General features: G+C 37.0%; 1 protein-coding gene, 2 long non-coding RNA genes and 1 pseudogene across 4 annotated transcripts in view; 3 read left to right on the top strand and 1 right to left on the bottom strand.

The window, feature by feature from the left end:
- The window catches only part of LOC149051612 (uncharacterized), a 418,635-nt pseudogene that overhangs the window by 382,659 nt on the left and 13,047 nt on the right, over positions 1-22,929 (bottom strand). The gene's annotated exons all lie outside the window — the stretch shown is intronic.
- On the top strand, positions 555-6,529 carry LOC149051617 (uncharacterized). Its single transcript, XM_089199878.1, has 6 exons — positions 555-876; positions 3,378-3,407; positions 4,369-4,736; positions 5,191-5,380; positions 5,994-6,098; positions 6,447-6,529. Exons 1-6 carry the CDS (start codon positions 795-797, stop codon positions 6,527-6,529), a joined length of 858 nt encoding a protein of 285 aa, XP_089056004.1. The 5' UTR covers positions 555-794.
- Positions 8,864-14,081, top strand: LOC149051616 (uncharacterized). Its single transcript, XR_016181006.1, has 4 exons — positions 8,864-9,992; positions 10,116-11,305; positions 11,482-12,624; positions 13,908-14,081. It is a non-coding gene; the product is annotated as an uncharacterized LOC149051616 (long non-coding RNA).
- Positions 19,911-22,929, top strand: LOC149051615 (uncharacterized). The gene is made up of 3 exons (XR_016184852.1): positions 19,911-20,168; positions 22,046-22,075; positions 22,760-22,929. It is a non-coding gene; the product is annotated as an uncharacterized LOC149051615 (long non-coding RNA).

Genomic DNA, 22,929 nt, shown 5'->3' with positions numbered 1-22,929 from the left:
GCTGTCAGCTTAGCTAAGTTTTAGTCTCTAGAGAAAGTCTATATTCGTAAAACGCCACTTAGATAGCAGAGGAGGTATAATTCTTAAAGGTGTATTTGTTTCAGCTTTTTCGTCTTTCATTTAGGGATGCCAAAAAAAGGAAAATATTGTAATTAGATGAAGGCTTAACACGAAAATTTCCCATGGTAGACATAATGAATCATTAAGTTGAAAATTTCCTCTTTAAACAGATAAAACTTTCTCAACCTCGTTTCAGTTCGTCATGCAAACTAGGAAATTTGGCCCAGTTTCCAATGAAGACAGCTAATGAGTTGAACACTCTTTGTTTTGTTTTAATGATCATTCATTACACGTCTCTCAGTTGCGATGTCAATAATACAAATACGTCAGTGTGTGCCCAACCTATGGGTGAATTACAGTTTTAAAAAATACCGGGAAAAAAACAGTGCTGCGACTCTTTGTCTTGTCATCCGCTATTTCAAATTAAGAAAATAGCAGTTGCCACCTGCCACTTCTTAGTGGTTTCCGTGACACTTTCGTATACGAGATATAATTCTAGTCATGTCTTGGTATTAATATCGTCTGAATTTATAAAGAAAATAAGGACCCAGCTGGTCAATTTAGTGCCAACAAACCCAAGGAATAACGTGTTTAGAAACTCACGCCTAGTTTGGTCTCTGCTTTCTTCCTTGTTCGCTCAAGATCTAACGTATCTCTGTGTCTAACGTCTACCCAACGTCACTGGACACAGACCAATACCTTCATCATTGTTTCACGAGACGGTGATCCTAAAAATGCCGAATTCATATCCTAAACTTCGAAAGAAAACTGTAGCTAAATTGTTCTGGAGAATGGTTTTTCTTGCACTAGCGGTTGGTGAGTATTAAAAAGTAATATAGTAACCTTTAAATATGTAAACTTTAAAAAAACTCTACGTGTTAAGAAGGCCTTTGGTTGCATGTTGTACAATCAATTGCGCTATTTTTCTCGACGGAGCTCTTTATAGCTCTCTTAAGAGCTTTTTAAAGAGAAAGTACGGTCTAGAAAATTTTATTTTTGTTGAAAGAACTATTCCTCAGGAATTAGAATTCGTTATGTCCAGTTCGGAACGGAACTCAGACAAAAGCAGTTAAAACAAACAAATTCTACTTCGCCAAGCACTGAGGCGGCATTTATAATAAGATCGATATCATAAGCCAACAATGTTCGACAACGGGAGACTTCCTGACGCTCTTCATGTAACATGAGGCTTTGTTTATATATATGAAACAAACCTAGAACGGCAGATATCCTATATTTATTTTCCCAAAGTAGCTCGTATGGTAATTTTCTTAAAGGTCTATTTGCTGTTAAATATTACGGTGAAGTTGGCCCTTCAAAAGATTACAACAACACTTTTAATAAAATAGCTGACAATAAACTGCCGTTGTCTTTCTTTTTCGGTTTGTATCAGGTTAACTTGCAAACAACTTAAGCGTTTTGTTTGCATGAGTTTTGTGAGAAGAAAAAAAAAAAGTTTATTCTGTCGTTTCTTACTCATTTGACGGATAATCTCAAGTCTCTCATTTCTCACTTGGTGAAAGCCAACAAGGGCTGTTTTGAAAACATTGGCCAGTAAACACACGGGTCCAAATGATCCGTGCTCAGTAATACAAGGAAACCTGGTTCCTACAGTTTCAATAATAATTTACAACACAGAATTAGCGATGTAAAATAAATCCGTCGCCGGCGCTGCGCCGTTTTTTAGTAAAAACTAAAAAAAAAATGTCACTTTAGAAACAAGTATTTTATTTGAGAGGAATTAGTTATCTTCGATTCCAGATCGAGTTGATCATCAAGAGCAAGAGCACCATTCGCAATTTCCAAGACGTGAGCTCGTAGATGTTTCTCCTTTTATTTTTTACTGAGTTGCTTCGTCAATGGCGATTTCTTCTTCTTGTGAACACGAGCTATGTTGGGGCTAAAACATGATTGGACGTAATACAACGTCTGGAATAAGATCCATGTCGAGAATTGAGTCATTATTGCTCTCCTCGCTGCTGTTTTATTTTTTTATCCTTCTTAGTCGAGATTACAAATCTTGACCATTGCTACGTCATAACTACATCATAACAAATATGGCGGATTTAAACTTTAAAATCTCCAATTTTTTTAAATGTGATTTCAAGCAAGAAAAACACAGAGCAAGTCAGGAACATTTGATCAAGGGAAACTTTTTCTAGCCCGTGCTTTCCCTTTGAAATATGAATAATAATAAAAAAAAAATTAAAAAAAAAAAAAGATACCGAGAGAGTGACGTTTGATAACTCTAGATCAATCCACTTTACCTCTTCGCGACCAGAATCAGTTTGGAACTATTTTGGTTGAAATATTCGCGTGTATAGATCCGTCAAGCACCGATTATCTCTTCTATGCTTTGACAACATACGTATAGACGTGGACGATGGCTTTATGCGCTTCATGTCTTCTGAAATAAAGATTTGTTTTTCTAGGCAGTCATTTTAGTGGTTTCTCGCAATTTCCTTAAGGAATTTTTTTGTATCTGGAACTGTCGATGGCATCCCGCATTCCTTCACATAAAAGGCTTAAAGCTACTGTGCGAACGAAAAGGACTTTTGCTCTGAAAGCCACCTTCAACCTGTGAAATGACAGGAAGTTTCGGCAAAAAGGTTCAATTAAGAGCCAACTTGCAGAGATTTTGCTGCATCAGAGCGTCGACAAACTTCGTGCAAGGTGCAGATGACAAGAAGCAAATGACGAGTTAAAAAAGTATTGATGGGCCTGCAGGACTCCTGCCATTCGCATGCGGTTTTAAATTTTTGAGATTAGCTCTGACTAGGATATGTTTTAACGACTTTCCTTTGCGATGTGATTCAGTGCGTTGGTTTTGAATAAGATGCCATTTTCCCATCAGTATGTTCTTGTAGGAAGATATTGCGTCATAAATAGCAAAACTTTTTTCTGTGTGCTATTGCCTTTGTTTTTTGATGGCACTTTCTCTAGCAGGCGTGACATATATCTCTTCACATCTTCGTCAAGTATCCATTCCCTTCTTTAAGCACATTTTGAAACTCTGTACGTTATTGCTACATGTGGAGGGTGTCGGATTTGTTCTTAGGATGCGTGACGCTTCTCCTTCTACGAATCCTTCCTTTAAGCACGACCCTTGCAAGGCTTTGAGTGTAATACGAACGATTTTACCCGCAGTTGCCCCTATATGGTTGACGAGGAAGTCCCACGTTTCCATTAGATATCTTATTATATAAGTATTTATCTCGCGATTGATTCCCCTAGCCCCCCCCCCCCTTCCCCACCCTCTCGTTGCGGTATGGCTGTGAATTGGGGAATTATATCTTTTGGTTTTGTCTCCATTACAGCTGGTACGGCCATGCCAACTTCAGCACAAGGTATGTATTGTCTTGGCGAAAAAAAAAAAAGGAAAAAGAAAGTTATAAAGATTCAACATTTAACCTCTGCCGTCATGGGTTGAACAATAAATTATCTGTTGCTAAATAACTCTTAAGAAGCGACCTATTCCAAAACATCACTGATATGTTATTGCTCGTAATTGTCCAAAAAAGGGGGGAAAGCAAACGAAGGGAGATTTTGGCTAAGAAACCTTAGAAAGTAACATCTTAAGTAGCGGGACCCATCCTTAACAATTAAGAAAAATATTCAGAAAAAGATACTAAGGCTTCTGAACCTCCAAAAAAAAAAAAAATATATATATATATATATATATGTATATTAAACCCCTGAAGAGTGAAGCGATTCACGAAACAGGCTTGTCGGGAAATGTAGTTACGTCCTTTTTTCCTCTCATAATATATATATACTTCTCACTTCTCACTTCTCACTTTCCACTCTGAACGGAGAAGTGAGTGGTTGGTATCGAGAGTTTGTATAATATAATTTAAAAAAAAAAGAGTTTGTATAATATAATTAAAAAAAAAAAAATATATATATATATATATATATATATATATATATATATATATATATTTTTTTTTTTTTAAATTATATTATACAAACTCTCGATACCAACCACTCACTTCTCCGTTCAGAGTGGAAAGTGAGAAGTGAGACGTGGAAACTGATACAAAACAAACAAACACCCACACCCACACAAACGCAAACCGAAACTGCAATGCGTTCCTTACCGGGTGGGAAAAGCAGCTAGGGTTGAATACGAGCAGTGAAACGATATTCGAGCAGTGGAAGGATGAAAAATCAAGAAAAAAAAAAGGTCAAGCAAATAATATATTCACAGAAAAAAAATAAATTGAGAAAAAATACAAACAGTATGTTTATGAAGGAGATTTAAATGATTTAAAATGTATCTGATTTATGTTTACGTTTATAACGCAGATGGACATTGCTCCTACCCTAATGATACACTCGCGCCCTCAGAGCTGACCCACTCGGACTATCAGCAAAGTGTTCAAGAAATGCATCGAATCTGGCATAGGATGAAATGTGGCAATGAGACACCTACATCCATTGACAGAGACTGTTGTATCTCTTGGTGTGAGCAGTTGACTTCTTTTTTCAGTCAGGCGTCTTCTTGGAAAGATCACTGTTTCAAAATGTGGGGATGCAGAAAAAGTGAAAAAACTCGCAAGCAGTTTTCTGTGATATTGACAAATACAACCGACTCGTCGTATTTGGGCAGAATCAAAGTGAAACATTGCTGGAAACTGAATTTTACTGCCATCAAGCTAACACCATCAAGCGAGGTAGGTGTATTTGATTTTCTTGTAACATTGTTAATGCCTATTGTTGTTGGTCCTATAATTCCACCCTTTAGAGAATGTCAAACCTATCCCCCTCCTGACCCCGGACCGCGTCGTTATCGATATAAGTTCGACCTTCACGCAGATCATGCAAAGCTCGAAATGTAAACGCGAGCACTTTCTTTCTTAAGTTATCAGTATTTCCTGTATTATTTATATTCTTGTACTCAGGTGTTCCGTATTATCTTCGTAACACTTTAATAAGAAACCACTAGCAATAGCTTGTAAATAGAAGAGTTCGATCGAGTCATCATAAAATTAAACTCCTCTTAAGTTTACTGCTGGTGCCTTGGTTAATGAAAGCTCAATTTTCCTCAGATTGTGTAACCCATGAATTTATTGATTCCTTTAAGAGCTAGGCTACTGAAAGTCTTGTCTAAACAAACCACTAACTCAGTCCCTAGGAAGGAAACTTGTTGACACCATTCTAAAAGAAGTGACCAGCTCTTCTGGAAATAAAGTAACTCAAGAAAAAATGGAACGCACTTTCCTCGCTGTCACTGATTTGGAGGAGTTCATTGGAAATTATGCTCAAAATCGCCTTAATCAAACCGTACCTAAGATTGAAATCCGTGGTAAACATGCAGGTGAGTAGATCTTAAAAGCTGATATGGAAGTTTTCTTGATTTCTAATTCGGAGTTCAGGATGAATACATGCATCATTCGTGTCAGATTTTCGAAACATTTGCAAACACCACTACCTATTCGACGTTTTGAGTGTAAACTTTGTCTGTAGCAACCCTTTATCGAATCATTTCGCGACACATGAACCGTCTTGGACCTCTTTTAAGGCAGTTTATAACAGGAAACTCCTATCGCTCGTCAGTTATCTGCGATTCCAACAACTCTTTCTATTTTGTATATGTTCTTTAATATCGTCATAGTTATGAATAACTCATAAAAGAGGGGGAAAATGGATAGAATGAATAAATAAATTATGGAAATAAAAATAAGAAACCATTTGAATTCACTGCAGTGATGTGTTTTTTTAACGGTGACCAGCACTTTATCTGACAACTGAACAGAGAACACTCCTTTGACTGATGATCCTTGCAAACTACTTGCAGTTAATATATTTCTAAGTGATGGTTTCTAGCATTTTAGTCTTAAAACTTTTGAGGACGATGACTTGAGACTGCTACGAAAGCATCTGCATTTACTTCGGCCCTAACTTAATATAAGTCGCGGTTTTGAATTTAGATATTTTGGTCAGGAAGATTTTCCACAAAAATGAGACTGGAGTACAATTTGAGGATGATAAAGGAGAAAACTACGTCAGTGTCCCTGTTACAGGCTTGGATAACGGTTAGAGAGCTATATCTTTTGTTTGTTTGTTTTTTTTTTTAAGCATAGAAAATAATATATTTTTGTCGTATTATTCAAATTATTCTAGCGATTATCACTGTTATTGGTTAGAGGGGGGCTGGGTTTCAAGTTATAACAAACATTCAAACCGAATGGCTGATATCTTAATCCAGTTGCTTTCGTTTTCTTTTACCTGTTTATGTGTCCTTTGTTCGAAATATTTCATTCTTATTACAAAGTTGGGCATGCCAATGAAACACACCGGTAAACTTGCAGGGTCTTTAAACCGTGATAACTTGTCCTTTTTTCGCAAGTAGCATTAAAATTGTTCTCATTATTGCATCTTAGGATCAGTTGTACTTTGTGTCATTTACAAAGATCTCCATGAGGTATTCCAAACAGGCCAGCCAAACAGGTTTGCTAAAACTTAGTATTACAGTTAGTATCTTTCATCTCAAATAAATCTGCTTTGGTGTGCTAATAACCTATACTATAGGCCATGTTCATAAGTTTCCTCGACCTCGACTTGGGTTTCTCGTTTATTTTAGTTTCTTTCGTCTTGATTCTGTTTTCCTACATTTTTATTAAATTTTCTTTGTTTATTTTGTCGGTCGGTTTGTTGGTTAAATTATTTTTCTTTCTTTTTTTTTTTTTTTTTTTTTTTTTTTTCTCGTTTGTCTATCAACAGTAATATCCTGTCTGCAACGATATGGCCGAAGAACCATACTCTCAGGAAGAATGTTACGTTGAGATTTCGAAACCTAGCGGTAAGTTACAATTTATCAAGAAAGAGTTGCATCTGAATTCGTAACTTTTTCTTTTGTTTTGATTTGATCTAATTTGTTTCTTCTTCTTCTTCTTCTTCTTCTTATTATTATTATTATTATTATTATTATTATTATTATAAATATTATCATTATTACTATTATCATTTCTATTGCTCTTATTCTTAATAACATCATCATCGCATCAAGTCAAGGTCCTTTGTAAAATTCCGGCGAGAGCACTCTCACCTCCACATCAGACACCGAGTCGCTGTACTAGGTAATAATAACGGTACTTTACGGTTTTAGGATGCACCGAACAGAAGCTGCGTGTTTTGGAATACTTCAAAAAACAGGTAAACAGCTTTGAATAAAATTAAGAGATCATAGCAGCTACGAACACTATTGTACTAGTAGTTGAAAATAGGACCTGAAAAAAATTCAGGCCCCTATGGGATTTGAACCCATGGCCTCTGCGATACCGGTGCAGCGCTCTACCAACTGAGCTAACTAGCCAACTGAGAGCTGGCCAATGTGTTGGGTCCAAATAAACCATCCAAGTGATGAATGATGATTTTAGATATATGAAATTCATATATTTGCACTGCGATCAAGAACGGAAATTAAGAGATCAACGCAGCTAAGACCACTACTGAACTGTTAAGTTCAAAGTTGTTGGTAGAGCGCTGCACCGGTGTCGCAGAGGTAATGAGTTCAAATCCCTTGCGGGCCTAACTTTTTTTTCAGGTCCTATTTTCTGGTACATCACATTGTGTGGTCACCTCTTACTCCTTTTTTTATCCTTCTCAGGCTTCCGCGTGCTCAGCGGTCTATAAAGCTGGCAGTTGTTTTGTTTTTTTTTATGTTCATTTGGAATCTAAAGATCAGAGAAAATTTTAGATCATCAGACAACTTTCATTATCTCAACTTTCTGTGCTATTACACCACGATATGTTACGTGGATTCCTTCCTTTTTCTTGCGAACAGTATCTTATTTATCTCAAGATCATCCATCTATCGAGACATTTGGTATTAATGAACTAATTTCCTTATTTCCTTCTGATTCTGAGAGTTTTCTGCTGTCATTCTAGTTGGTCAGGACAAGGGTGTCTCCTAACATCGAAGAACGAATTTTATACCGAGTGCAGCTGCAATCATTTGACTCACTTTGTAGTTCTTATGCAGTTTAACAGAGCAACCAGCAGTAACTTTTTAAGTAAGGTAGGAATATTGATAAGCATATACATACATTGATTCCAGAAGGAACTTAGACTAGACAGCATTGGGGTAAATGGTGTGTAGCCCTCTTCCGTTATCGGTATTGAATCACTGTTTTTGCATTCATTTTTTAAGACTGACGAAACAGCGCTGGAAATTCTTACATATGTGGGCTTGTCTTTTTCTCTGGTTGGAATCACTTTAACAATCATCAGTTATGCTGTTCTTACGTAAGTACATGACATAGTTCCACCCAAGAATTCCAAAGCAAGCTGAGCATGTAGACCAACAAGAGATTATATCAGTTTAAATGTGTAAAGTTTAGATTTATTTAAGCAGCCAAGTAGAATCATAAAAATATAATCAGACTTTGTGTAAAATGAGAATAGAACTGATGTAGAATAAAATCAGTTGTTTATTTTTGATTAGAGACATGAGGGGACCTTTATCTCAGATTCGAGTGAGTCTAGTCGCTTCACTTGGTGCAGGTCAAATTATCTTCCTAACTGGAAGTGGTGCTGTTGAGAACAAGGTAAGAAGAGAATAATCTCTTTCATTACATCTTTATGACCTTAATCCAAATCTTAACTCAACTTTTTCATTCCTGTGCAGTCTGCCTGTGTTACAGTAGCAGCGTTTGTGCAATATTTCCTGATGGCCGCTTTCTGCTGGATGTTGATCGAGGGAGTTTATCTCTGCCTGTTTGTTGTAAAAGTTTACAATATCAACGACAAAATGAAGGTTTCACATGGATTTTCATGGGGTAACTATGAATTGAAAACCCATTCTCTATTTGATAATCTTTTGAAAAGTAAGACATTAATTACCATGAACATTACCATCGCCATTATCATCTTAGATATCATCATCATTTGACTCTGTTGTCTCTTCGAATTTCGAATCCACAGGTCTACCCGCCGTCGTTGTTTCCATATCGCTGGGCATTGCAGCAGGAACCGGGCCAGGGATTAAAAGCTATATCAGTGAAGATTTGTAAGAAGTGAATGATTTTTCCTCGTGTGATTTCCCTGTCACGAATCCTCGTTTTATGTTGTACTTTTTTGCTTGTTTTTTTTTTTTTGGTTTAATTAATTGGTTTGTGGCTGCTGTTGTTGTTGTTTTGTTATTTCTTTGTTGCTTTTTATTACTAGTCATCAAACCCGATATGGAGTGTACTGCGTACATGCATGCGCAAAAAAATTATTAATTAATTGATAATTTATCAAAGTTTCAGATACTTAATTTTTTATTCAGCTGCTGGATGTCATCCTCTAACGGCATGATCTGGATATTTGTTGTATTCGTTCTACTGATCGAGTTGGTAGGTTAAATTCTTAAAATTTTTTCGTTTCCCTCTTTCACACTTTGCCTTCGGTTATCGTTGCATCGTGAGCATTTTTTTCGCTCGCCGCTTTTTTAATGTAGACTCTAATCAATAGTTGCCAACGAAATCTGAAATATGTATGAAATATAAATTTTGCTTGAAGTGACCTTATTGTAGGAAGATCCCGTCTGCGGTTACCGCGAAAGATTTTCAGGTTGAGTATTCCTGGCTCGAGTCTCTCCCGGGTTGTTGTTTTGTGGTGTTAGGCGAAACAGTATGCGTTCACAATGCTTCTCTCCCTCTTCTCCCAGCTTTATGGATATTTACCAACCAATGGTCAAGAAAACCTGGGAAATGTCTGTTGGGATGACGAGGAGGGGAAGGGTTCAACTTTTGACGAACATCCAATGAGGCCACTAGGAGAACTTAGCTCAAGTGCAAACTTCTCTTTCCTTTGTATAGTTAGATTTTTTTTTTGTTTTGTCTCGTTTTCTTCTGTTCTCAGTTAAACACATTGATACTGGTGCGAGTTATCAAGGAGATGACAAACATGCAGCATGCAAAAGACAAAATCAGTGAACAAATAAGGTAAGTATTTTTGTGACGTCAGTAGAAGATGCATCTAAGCCCTTAGCCTCTTACTTTGCTATCTTATACGAATAATGCCAATTCACAACAAGTTGATTTTCTCTTTTTTTCATGATTTTATAGACTTGGTGTCAGGGCATGCGTGTTGATGATTCCTTTGCTTGGGATCACGTGGCTATTTGGTCTTCTGTCGCCCCTGCACAAAGCCTTTGCCTACATTTTCATAATGTTCAACTCCACTCGGGTAAACTAAATACACCTTTTAGTGAATGAAATCCGTGCTCATACAGTATGAAGGTGAACGGGCGGTTGGTGGATTCACCACTGATTTAAGAATAAATCTTGACAAAGGTAAAAGTCGGTGCTGAAAGTGCACCTCATTTCAGGGTACAAGTTCACTCAGCCCATGTCTACTAAGAATTTGTCTCTCCTGACATAAAAAAAACCTTCGAATTATCCCATAAAGACATACTTGGAAAACACACGCTACGTGGCTGATGAACTTTTAACAGTTACAGCGTTCTTTAGTAAATAGTGTTGAACCCTTTAACTCCCAAGATATTATTAGTAATTCTCCTTACTGTGTCCTCTACAATTCTTCTGATTTTACTTCCGAGAATTTGTTACAAGATCAGCTTTTAATCCCCTTATATATACTTTTCTTGGTTCTCATCACTGGTCTTCCTGATTTTGTATTGATATTGTAAGCATTTCTGTTTGGTCACTCATGGGAATTAAAGGGTTGAAAAAGACACAAAAAAGGGAATCAGGTCATGATTCTAAGATTTGTTCATAAAAACAAAGACCCTCTTTACAATTACATAAAAAAAGTGCAACTGAGTTTTCCGGAGTAAAAACCAAACCTTAATATAGCAAAACACATATCTATTTTGCATCAATGATCACAATTTTGCTTATTGAGACTAAGTCGATTTAGGACATGACATTAAAGGCCTCACAATCGAATACCCGAGATGACAAAAGTTTTCTTCATCTAATTGTATTCCTCTCGATATTCCTGAATCGTGTGAAAATTACCGCGTAAAAGCAAGAAGTTGTACTAACCCCTCCTTACAAGTTTACCAGGCGGTAAACTTAGTGTAATACAGAGACAAAGTAGAGAACCTGTGATTAAGAGCAGTATAAGTTTGGACATTTTTGCTGCCCAGCAATATTTAATACTGAGAGGTTTAGGGTTAGGGGAGCTTGTATGGAAGCACTTTGAATCTACTAAAGGCGTTAATGTGATTTCTGAAATTGCCATTTAACAGGGCTTCATAATATTCCTCCTTCACTGTGTGAGAAATTCAGAGGTATGTTATCAAATGTTATTTTAAGTCTCTTTGTAAACTTTAGATTTTTTCTCAGAGTTTTACCTGGCAAGGCTTCCACTTTGAAATAAGAAATTAAATTCGATGGTTGTATTTATGCGAAGCACATAGAGTTGTACAGTTCTTGAGATCGTTTTGATATCAACTTATTCATGCAGATTAGATCTCGCTTCAAAAGAAGGATCAACGCTGTCAACCCAACTGCAGATGAAGTAACAGGCGTTAAGCGAGCTTCGCAAGTAAATGAAAGTATCAGCGTGGATTGCCAAGAAAAATGAATGTCCAGCCTCGCAATAACCATGAAAGTGGCATTGAAATATATGAAATCTGAGTAGTCCTAGTAGTGTTGTTCCTTTGCTCAGATTTGTGTATATCTTGAATTAATTTCGATAAGAAAATTTTAGAGCAGGTATAGATAACCAGCTTAAGAAGGCTCTGACAGCTTTGTATCGATACGAAAAGTAAGAAAAGAACATCTCAAGTAATCATGATTTAAGGTTTCCTCCTTGTGGAAAGAAAAGGGCATTGGATACACTTATGTTAAGAAGGTCTATATCCAAGACATCAGTTTACAGAATAATGAAACATCATAACCCACCACGAGATGAAAGAAACATAACCCACCACCCAGAGGAAAAAAACATTATGGAGACCAATAATGGTAATCAAGATATTATTACTGTCAATAGAGGCAAGAATTAATCAATATCAAACCAAGAAACAAATAAAAACAAAAACAAATAAAAACTATTCATAGTGTTTTCTCTCGGCAGTCTCGTTTTTACTCGTGTTACTGTTTCAAAATTTTTCCCCTGAGAGTGGCGGTTGAGAAATGGAACTTAATCCATTCAAAAAGGTTTCTCAATTTGTCATATGTCAAAAAAAAAAAAAAAACTTTATTTACTTTCTCATTCAAAAGCACATAATTAATAACATTTTAATGAGGAGCGTGTAATGTCTCGATCGAATCTTTTCGCGGTATAACAGAGAGAAACTTCGAATAATATCGGTGTAAGCCTTTTGTTGTCAATAAATGAGCAACCAACCCTCTTTACGTTTTATATTCTTGTGGTCTTAATTTTTACATGTTAAAATACCAACAAAAGCAACAACAGTGCTACCTTGTAGCAATTCTCAGAGGAACAGAAACTGAAGCGTAAAATCGTCATTTTATTATCATTTACTTCTAGGTAGCCTTAGAGGAATAAGATAAATCATTGGTATTTATTTTCTTTCGCTTCTGGTTATTTGAAGTTGTCCAGAGTTGAAGGGCTTTCAGAAGGAAGAAAACTGGCAAAAAGGTAATGCTATCTCTTCACACGCAGATCCATACTGAAACATAAGATACAGATATTCCTGCAACAAGTTATGGAGAATTGTTTATATTTTATTGGCGCTCCATAAGGTCGATCGAGTGTTTCACCATAAATAGCCCGGGATTTTTGGGACAACATCCTCCTCCAACTTGTACTTCCTGGGTGTTCGAAGCATCTCGGACCTAAGATCCCGTTCGTAATAATGTCGTTCGAAATGTTGATAACAAACGCGTGAGTCTTTCGTGACGGTGAAATTTGCCTGAGAAATTTTTTTGCCAGCCATTTTCTTTTGAAGATTCTGGTATGAGGCCGACACTGTTGTAGTTAATACCATTTGTGCGTGTGAAAACATATGTGGCTTCTGAAACACTTAAGTTTAACGACTTCATCTCTTTAGGTATATATAATGAATGAATGAATCATGCAAGGTCGTAACTGCGAGCTGACCACGGCTCCAGTTTTTCGGAGAAACTTCTCTTCGTTTTTAGAACATTTATAATAAGATAATTCATTTTACCGACCGAGAGAAAACTGACAGATTTACAAGTCGTTCCAGTCCACCATTGCGATAACCGCACTTCATCAGCAACTCCACCCACTGGTGTCCCTTGGTAAACCATCCAATCAACTGTGTCACATTAGCATTTGCGTGTCTTTCGTTGTAACCGGCCGCCATCATACATGCAGTAAATCTATCGTAGTTGACATTTTCAACCCAGGACACAACGGCATCGTATACATAAGATTTGTCACTAGCTTCAATATGATTAACCGTGACCTGAACTCCGAGAGCCTTGTCAGGATAAAACACAAATGGCCTGAGGCAAATGACTTCACAATGGAAATAACCAAGGGAGGGGATTTACAGCATGTGTTGACGACCTCTCTAAAAAGGAAATCCTAGAAAAAATAATTTCAAAAATACTTGGCATAATCTGAATTCACTTTTGTCTAATTTAAAGCTATTGTCCCAACCATCTCTATCACTCACTGTAATCACAAGATAAGGCCATTGTTTCCAAAAGCGCCCCTATAACAGAAAGCGTTGTTAACAAGAGGACAATGTCACTTCTGCTGGCGCTAAAACTGCTTCTGCACCACAGACACGAAAACGAGAATCGGACATTATTGCTGAGACCAGTCGAAATGACAACCAGCAGCATGATAACCATGAAAACCAGCAACAAGATTTGCTTTGAACACCAATTGTGCAATTAGCACTGACACTGACAATAACAGTGACACTTTCGCTCTTATTTTCTCTGCAGGTGTTTGGAGACGGATTTTCTGACAAAGAAAGTTCTTGGAAGCAAGTATTTATTCAAAATAACTCACCCTCACAGTTACCAGGGTGCTGTACAGTGTAGTTAAGTCGAAGAATACACATTTCCTGTTGAAACAGACATACACTGTCATATGTTGTGTAGAGAGCCAGTGTCTCTACTGCGTGATCAAGGACAACTGAATATTTTGATATGCGTTGAACTGTATTATTATTCCATGTAAATTGGCAAACAAACTTCCATCACGCCGAGCGAATGAACCAGAACGAACAAATAAACTAGCTAACCAACGATTAACCAACGAACGATTCACTGATATTAGGAAAAAATACGGCGAACAAAGAAACTAACAAACAAAATAGATAGATATACGATGTACTTACATGTTTTTCGTGCCTAGATCATGGAGAAACCGAATAAGCTCGAAAACACAAATGAAAAAAAAAATGCCATGTGCTTTTATCAAACTCAGCATCTCAAAATGCAGAAAACAGACAACGAGACCAGCAGCTTAGTGTATTTAGGCTGTCCTAAAGTGTTCTAATTGAAGCCAACATGTTGAACCGTTTGATGAGCAGAAAGGTTCTTGGTATGAACGAGAACTCTCCACAGAGACGCATCTAACATCATGAGGCCCGAAAGCTTTGCACAAACAGTAATAATGGCAACCTATATTTGCAACTCCCATCTCACTTGTTCAAATACTAAAAGAGTATAAGTGTTTTGGAAAAAGGTATCCAAATTTTGTATTTAGCGTTTGACTTCAGTATTTTAAACATGATTTTAACTATGTCAATGAATTTACCTGAGCCCTCTTTGTAGCTAGCTGCGTTTTGTAACCAGCATCCTAACGGCATTGCCGTTAGGTATCAAGTCGGAAGGAAAAAACGATCAGAGAATAAGATGTTAGCCTTAAGTTAAGAATTACAGCTACGCTCCTCAGAGTTATAATTTTATTGACGTGCAGTAGCTAAAACTTGTTCAAATACCTCGTTTTTCAAAACAGTGAAAACTTGAAATTAGCATGAAAATTAGCATGAAAATAACCATGAGAGTTGCAAACCGACTGAGTGTTGGCACTCGCGCGACATCTTGCTCAGAATGACCAGTGTATTTGCCTGCTGCAAATTAAAACCTCCCAAAAGGATCAAAGTCAAACATCTTTACCCGCAGAGACCTTTCCATTTCGTGAGGGAAAATCGAGTTTCGAAATACTAAAAGATAAAAAAACGATAACCAGCACGTTTATAGCAACTGGGGAGAGTGGGGGAGGGGTGGAGGCAATAAAGATATAAACAGCATTATTTTGTTTCATCGTGGGATTGATTGTCGATTACTTTAACTTATATATGTCCTTTCTTTCAAACTAATACTGATAAAGTTTGCATAGAAATGAACAAATGGACATAGACAGAAAACCTCCCCCCCCTCTCCGCCCCACTTTTAAAGATTGAGGGTAACCCTTTAGATCGTTCGCTAAAGATTCTGTTAAAAAGCAAGGGACAAGGTCTTGCGAATTGGAAGTGTTACGTTATAGATCTTTCGGGATTTGTATCTTTCTAAAATATTTAAAAAAGAAATTTAGGATTAATATGCTCATGGCATAGCTTGTATTTTTGGTTTACACAGCTAATTGGACCTTAAGGCTACATAATCATTCACAACATTCGATTCACTCCAATCACGATGTGCTAAATTCCTTTCCTTCCTTATTTCATTACATGGAGCAGTTCCCACAAATCTCCGGCCAGTTTTGATAAATTCAATTTCACACCATTTTTTTAAGGGCCTCGGTTATTTTCTGTAGTGTATGGTGGGTTTAAATGATTGTTTGGGTGTTGCGTGTTTCCAAATCCGTTTTGATCCAGAATTCATTCGCCTTTAAGTATTTTAAGCTTGGCCCAAATGAATGGTAAGGTCATGATATCATTATTTATATATTTTGATTTTAGATATATGAAATTCTTATATTTGCACTGCGGCGAAGAAATGAATTTAAGAACTCCTCGCAGCTAAGAACACTGCTGAACTAATACTTGAAAATAGGACCCGACAAAAATTCAGGCCCGTACGGGATTTGAACCCATGACTACTGCGAGGATCTGCGAGAATCTCTTAAACTCGTTTCTTCACCGCATTGCAAATATATGACTTTCATATATCTAAAATCATTATTCATTACTTGGATGGTTTATCTGGACTCGACATATTAACCAGCTCCCAGTTGGCTTGTTAGCTCAGTTGGTAAAGCGCGGCAACGGTATCGCAGAGGTCATGGGTTCAAATCCTGTAGGATCTCTTAATTAAATTCGTTTCTTCACTGCAGTGCAAATATATGAATTCATATATCTAAAATTCTTAAAGTTATGTTTGTTATCAAAGCCTGTTTTCTTCTATAAAATCCTCTTAGCTGTTATGCATATTTTCGCAGAGTGTAAGTCTATATGTCTGCCATGGCCGTGTAGATAATCTCGAATACGAGTACTAACCAAAGAAAACTACGCGGTAGGGACGGAGAATATGTAGTTCCGCACATTAAAATGAACTAAAATTAGGTGTTGACAATAGACAAAAGTATCAGTATCTAAGAGTGTTATCTTGAGATAACTGAACAAAGAGATTGGATTATTTTGCAATAGAGATAATGTTCAGACAGTATCCTTTCGTCAGACAAGCAGCTTATGCTCGGAAGATTAGTCTTTCAAGACTCGATGTGCTAGTTTATCGATCCTTTTAAACATATGGTTTAGTTTATCAGCCCTTTTCGACTAATGGTTAATATCCCTATTTGATGATACACTGAATTGTCATAAGAAGTGGCCCAATACTGATTGCTAAAAAACTCTGGAGAACGGGACTGATTGTTTTGTAAATTGAAAATTACAACAACGTCGTTGGGATATCTTTAAAAAAAAAAATGTTTAATTTTTTTTCCATTGTTTGCTGCAAGCTTTAAAAAGTGGTAATCACTTCTTTATTTTTTTCCTTCTTTTTTATTTTTACTATAACTTTGATAAGTTAAATATGTTATTAGATACGGGGCTCCGTTCGCATGACTTGTGCACCAGAATCTGACTTGATCGATAAGTTATCCGCCTTACGCTTCAGTTCCATTGGCTTGTGTACTGATGCACACCAAACAGAGTGCACCTGTCACCATTGACTCATTTTGCTGTTCTCATTTTGCTATTCTTCTGGACACAGCTGAGTATTGCAGCTGGAAAAGATGGAATCGAAAGTTTTGTGGCTGATAAATCGTGAGGAGAATTTCATTGTACTGATCTAATGTCATCCCACTCAGCTTTCCAAGAACTGATGTAACACAAGTAATTTGGAAAATGAACAAATATCTTGTTACAGCTGAACGTAAGGTATAAATTCAAAAATGATCCTTTTTCGTTTTCATTTATTAGCTTCTTGTTATCGTGTTTATGAGTCTTAAGATCGGTTTTGAATCGGATTGATCAGGCTGTAATCATTGATGCCACCAATCAATATTCTGTAGAAAAGGCACGATCAACGCAATAAATCTGTGGCGAATCCATATTGGTATGTCAAGTAATCATTGACAAACAAAGCATTTGCCAATTTCCTGATCTGGATATTTATAGTATTTCTTGTGCTCATTGAATTTGTAAGTGAACATAACCATGCATGATTATCATTATCGAAACTAAAAAAAAAAACTTTCATGAGGCTCATATAGGTCTATTTCCTTCTTTAAGTTCAACATTCTGATCCTCGAGCGAGTTATCAAGGGAATGGTGACTATGCAATAAGAGAACAACAAACATAGCGCTCAAATAAGGTATATTGTGTTCCATAAAAGAAAATTTGGTTTCCGAAATACTGGGTCTTGGAATCTGCTCCTTTCTTGAAACAACAATCTAGGATCCAACATTTTTTTAATCATAAATCTTCTAAGGTTAAATCTGAAGTCCAAAACAATAACAGCAAGTCATCATCTTGATAAAATTGCTACCTTATAGTGTGTCATCATCAACAATTACTAAACAGCAATACTAATCTCTTGTTTTGTTTTTGTTCCTTTGTTGTTGTTGTTGTTGTTGTTGTTTTTTTTCAGACTTGGTGTGGAGGCATGCGTGGTTATAATTCCTCTGTAAGGGATCTCGTGGTTATTTGGGTTATTGGCACCATAACACAAACCTTTCGCTTACATCTTCACAATCTTCAACTCTACACAGGTGAGGAGTAGATAAATGTCTGTGGAGATCAAAAGACTTAATATTTCTGACAGATGTACAGTCCCGGTAATCTTGTGATGGTGTTATGTTGACCTCATTACTCTGCCAGCTCAGTGGTTTAAAAACTGTGTAAGTCTTGTGAAAATCATAATCAAATCCTCATCGTCATAATTTGACAAAACCTCTCACTTCTCTATAATTCAACAGGGTTTCTTGATCTTTCTTCTTCATTGCGTGAGGAAAAGTGAGGTCAGTGATTAATCGCTTAAAATTACATCTCAAGATCCGGTATTATATCGATTTTTGCAGTTACAGTGGAGACCAGGAAGTTCAATTTAATTTCGATATTATATCAAAGAAATAAAGTCCTAGTTAACGAGGCTTGTGCTTAGATCTGGACTAGCTGGAAAGCAAAAGCAGCATGACAAACGGAAGCACTATAGGACCAGAATTTTCAGTGTATTCACATATTCTGTGGGGTATGTAAATCCATAAGTGCGCAGGAGCACAGCTTTCAAACAAATTCCCGTGTCTGAGGATGGGGGTAAAGGAAGAAAGAAGAAAGGACGTATTCCAGATGAAGAGTCAGAATGTAAGGTTTTTGTTGATAAAATTTACTACAGAGAGAAAAAGGAACAAGTTATAGGACATTTTTTACATTTTATAACGGTACCTGTCCACAGTAGCTCCAGATAACTGAATGAGCTCAAGTTTCAATATGGCTTGTGAAAATTGGCTTTTACTGAAATTCCATTCATATCATAGAACAATACAAAATCGATGACAAAAAGAATACGACTACTCACAAACTCCTTGAATGTGATAGTGTGGCTAATTTGAATTGCAATTTACAGATAAGAGCTCGTTTGAGAAGAAGGATTCAGGCCATTTTCCCAGCGATGGATGATGGACTTGCACAAAACGAACAACCGTAGTGCCCCCGGAAGTAAATGAGGATTCCACAGCCATTGCTGCGCCGAGAAAAATAAAAGTTAAGCCACTGAGTGACAGCAAAATAATTAAAAAAGTATCGAACAAAAGCTCCATGTAGTTTCCAAAATGTTACGTTGTACAAAAAGTGACAACTGAAATTATAACTTCGTAGTACAGCAGTAGACATTGCAAGTTGGGAATCCGGCAACTAATTATACAATACGATATGAAAACAGAACTCTTACAGAAAAGCCACGAAAAAAAGGCTAAACAAAACAAAACAATAATAGGGGAAGGAAATAAGTTATTATCTCTAGAGACAAAGAGCCTAATGCTTTTTCACTCGAGAAAGTGACAGAGCAGTTGTTATTATCTACTGCACTACATATTTTGCCTCCGCTGCCGTAAGCTGACAACGGCAAGTAAATTAATCCTCCACGAAACACTGTGTGTTTGCATGACGAGCGTTTGGCATCTCAGTTGCAATTTCAATCATACTACCTCAAGGCATTGATATAAAGACCCTGTCAGCTTTCAACTGAAACAAAACACAGAATGGTAGAATTAGAATGTTAGGTATCTTTTCTGTACCGCGTATGTATTGTTTTCTGTTTGATTAATAGCCTGATACCCGACAATCACAAGCACAAATACTAGTTTGATTTGCATGAGAAAACTGAAAATAATATTGCATCTTAATGAAATGCTATATTATGGAAAACCCTATCTTTTTATAAAGCCTTCGCCACCTGTGTACGGGCATATTGATCTAACCATCATCCACTTGTTTATGTGCGTAATTATGACAATAAACCATCGGAGATGTTATAATGAATCTACGAGCTAAAAGTTAAGTTCCTTTAAGGCCATAAGGGAAAAAAGATTCGCACTCAAACAGTTTATATTCTCAATCCGCGCTAAGTGAGATTTGCATCAAATAATTTTACTTCGCTGTGTAGGGCCATAAGTGAAGCAGTCTGAATAAGAGCTCTTCGCGAGGCAAATTTGTCATCGGTTATTTTGGATACTTGAATGTCAAAGAGGAGTCCTTTCACCTGGACGGAGCCTTTCAATGAAATGCTTTTGCATATACTACTAATCATTTTTGGTAAGTACTTATATGAAACCAATCCGTTGTAGTCAAGCAGTTTAACCAGCTTCCTGTAATGTTTTCTCCCTGATTATACCGCAGAATGTTTTCCAAATTTCTTGGTGTTCATACTAACGCGATTGACTGACGTGAAGTCTGGTAAGAAAAAAATAAAAAGAAGGAGGTGAAAACAAATCTGAAGAAGAGAGCCTTTAAATTTGTTCAGGTGGTTCCCTTTGTCATCTCATAGCTTTGGTTAAAACGAAATTTAAACGAGATGCAATTTAGCAACTATCGAAACCGGAACACAACGGTTAAATTTACCCCCATTCTTAAGATTCGTGGCCAAACGTTTTTGATTTACTCTGTCTTATTTTTCTTTTCCATGCGGACTTTGAACGCCACCGTCTTAAATTAATTTCCTTCCTTACAGTAAACGTAGTCGCTTTTTAGAGCGAGGAGACAATATTAATGCAACGATCATCTCTATTTAAGCAGATGTATTTCCCTGACCGTTCTATCGCCTCAAGCGCTCTCCCACAACAGAAGCCTTTCAAGCAATAATTAGGCCAGAAAACAGAAATTGATCTCAACTGTTTCAAATATATCAGTCACTGTAGTTATAAGTTGCGAGAACTGTGCTCTTTCATGGGCTAGGTTTGTTTTTTGTTTTTTTTCTGAGCAATAAGGCTCTCAAGAAAAACTTTACAGATGTTCCGGTATAGATGACATAACAGGAACACTGAATTATCGCAGAAAAATATGTATCACAAGTCCTTATAGGTTATCGAGGCCTCTTTAGCCTCTCATACTTCACTGGGTAAAGCTTAGGAAAACACTGTTACATTCTCTTTTAATTATTGAGCGAGAGGCAATCTCTGAAGATTACACCTTGTGTCCCTTTGTTTATTACAGAATATTTTTTTTTTTGGCATGAGGATTCAAACTCGGCGCAATTTCTTTGACTAGTTAAACTCTCACTTCATGATCGTTTTAAAAGATCCTTGTCGACCACAAACATTTCGCGCTTATTCCGCTATTTTTTATGCTATCTAAATTCGTGAAATTTTCGTTGTGGTCTCTCATCTAACTGCATCAGAGCGATTTGGATATATTAAGGTCTTAAATGGTTGTGGCAGTCTTCTGAAATTATGAGTTGTTTACTCTAGGCAGTTAGTTTAGTGGTTTCTCGCAATTTCCTCGAGGAGTTATTTCAACCTACACCTCGCGCGGGGTGTAGATCACAAGAAGCAAATGACGAGTTAAAAAGTATTGACGCCCGGCGGGCCTCCAGGACTTCGGGCATTCGCAAGCGATTTTTAACTTCTGCCTCCATCATATATTTTAATGACTTTCCTTTACGATGTGATTCAGTGCGTTGATTTTGAATAAGGTGCCATTTTCCCATCAGTATGTTCTTACCGGAAGATATTGCGCCATAAATAGCAATAGTTTTTCCGTATGTTATTTTCTTTCTTTTTGATGGCCCTTCTCTACTAGGCCTGACATATATTTCTCTACATCTTCGTCAAGTATCTTCCATTCCCCTCTTTAAGCATATTTTGAAACTCTGTACGTAATTACTACGCGTGGAGGGTGTCGAATTTGTTCTTAGGATGCATAACGCTTCTCCATCTACGAATCCTTCCTTAATGAGTGGTAAAGCAAGACCCTTAGAAGGCGTTAAGTGTAATACGATTGATTTTACCCGCAGCTGCCCCTATATGGTTGACTAGGAAGTTCCACGTTTCCATGAGGTATCTTTTCATTTAAGTGCTTGTCTTGCTATTGATTCCCCTAACCTCCCCCCCCCCCCACTCGCCTTCCCTACCCCTCACCCCTTGTTTCGGAATGGCTGTGAATTGAGGAATCATTTCTTTTTGGTTTTGTTACAGCTGGTATGACCATGCCAACTTCAGCACAAGGTATGTATTGTATTTGCGGGAAAAAAAAGGAATTAACGAAAACTGTAAATGTTCTACGTTGTTCAACTTGCTAACCTCTGCCGTCAAAGATTAAACAATGTATTATCTGTTGCTCAATAAATATTAGAAGGCGACCCGTTCTAAAAGATTACTGATCTGTTATTGCCTGTAATTGTCCAAAAGAGGAGGGAAAGCAAACAAAGCGGGGGTTTTGGCCTAGAAAATTTAGAAGGTAACATCAAAATCAAAGCGGGGCCCATCCTAAACAACTAAAAAAAATTCAGAGAAAGAACTAAAGGTTCTAAACATCCTTACAATCTTTTTCTTTGTTTGGCTTTTCTATACAAACTCTCGATACCAACCACTAACTACTCTGTTCAACGAGTAGAAAGTGAAAAGTGGAAACTGATTTAAAAAAAGCAAAAACAAAAACAAACAAACAAAAAATCCCAGACACACGCAAACTTAAACAGAAACTGCAACGCGATCCTCACCGGGTTGGAAACGCAACTGGGATTGTATTCGAGCAGATAAAGGATAAAGAATCAAGCGAAAAATAATATAAGCAAATAATATACTAATGGAAAAAATAAATTTAAAAAAATATAAACTGTATATGTATGAACGAGGAACAGCATTTACCATTATAAATGTCTCTGATTTATGTTCACGTATCTAACGCAGATGGACTTTGCTCCCACCCTAATGATACACTCGCACCCTCAGAGTTGAACCGTTCGGACTATCGGACACTACAGCAAAGTGTTCAAGAAATGCGTCGAATCTGGCATAGGATGGAATGTGGCAATGAGACACCTACATATATTGACAAAAACTGCTGTAGCTCTTGGTGA

This window comes from Pocillopora damicornis, chromosome 1 (genome assembly GCF_964200805.1).
Source record: "Pocillopora damicornis chromosome 1, jaPocDami1.2, whole genome shotgun sequence".
In the NCBI taxonomy this organism is placed as follows: Eukaryota; Metazoa; Cnidaria; class Anthozoa; order Scleractinia; family Pocilloporidae; genus Pocillopora; species Pocillopora damicornis.
This window is presented reverse-complemented; position numbering and strand designations above follow the sequence as displayed.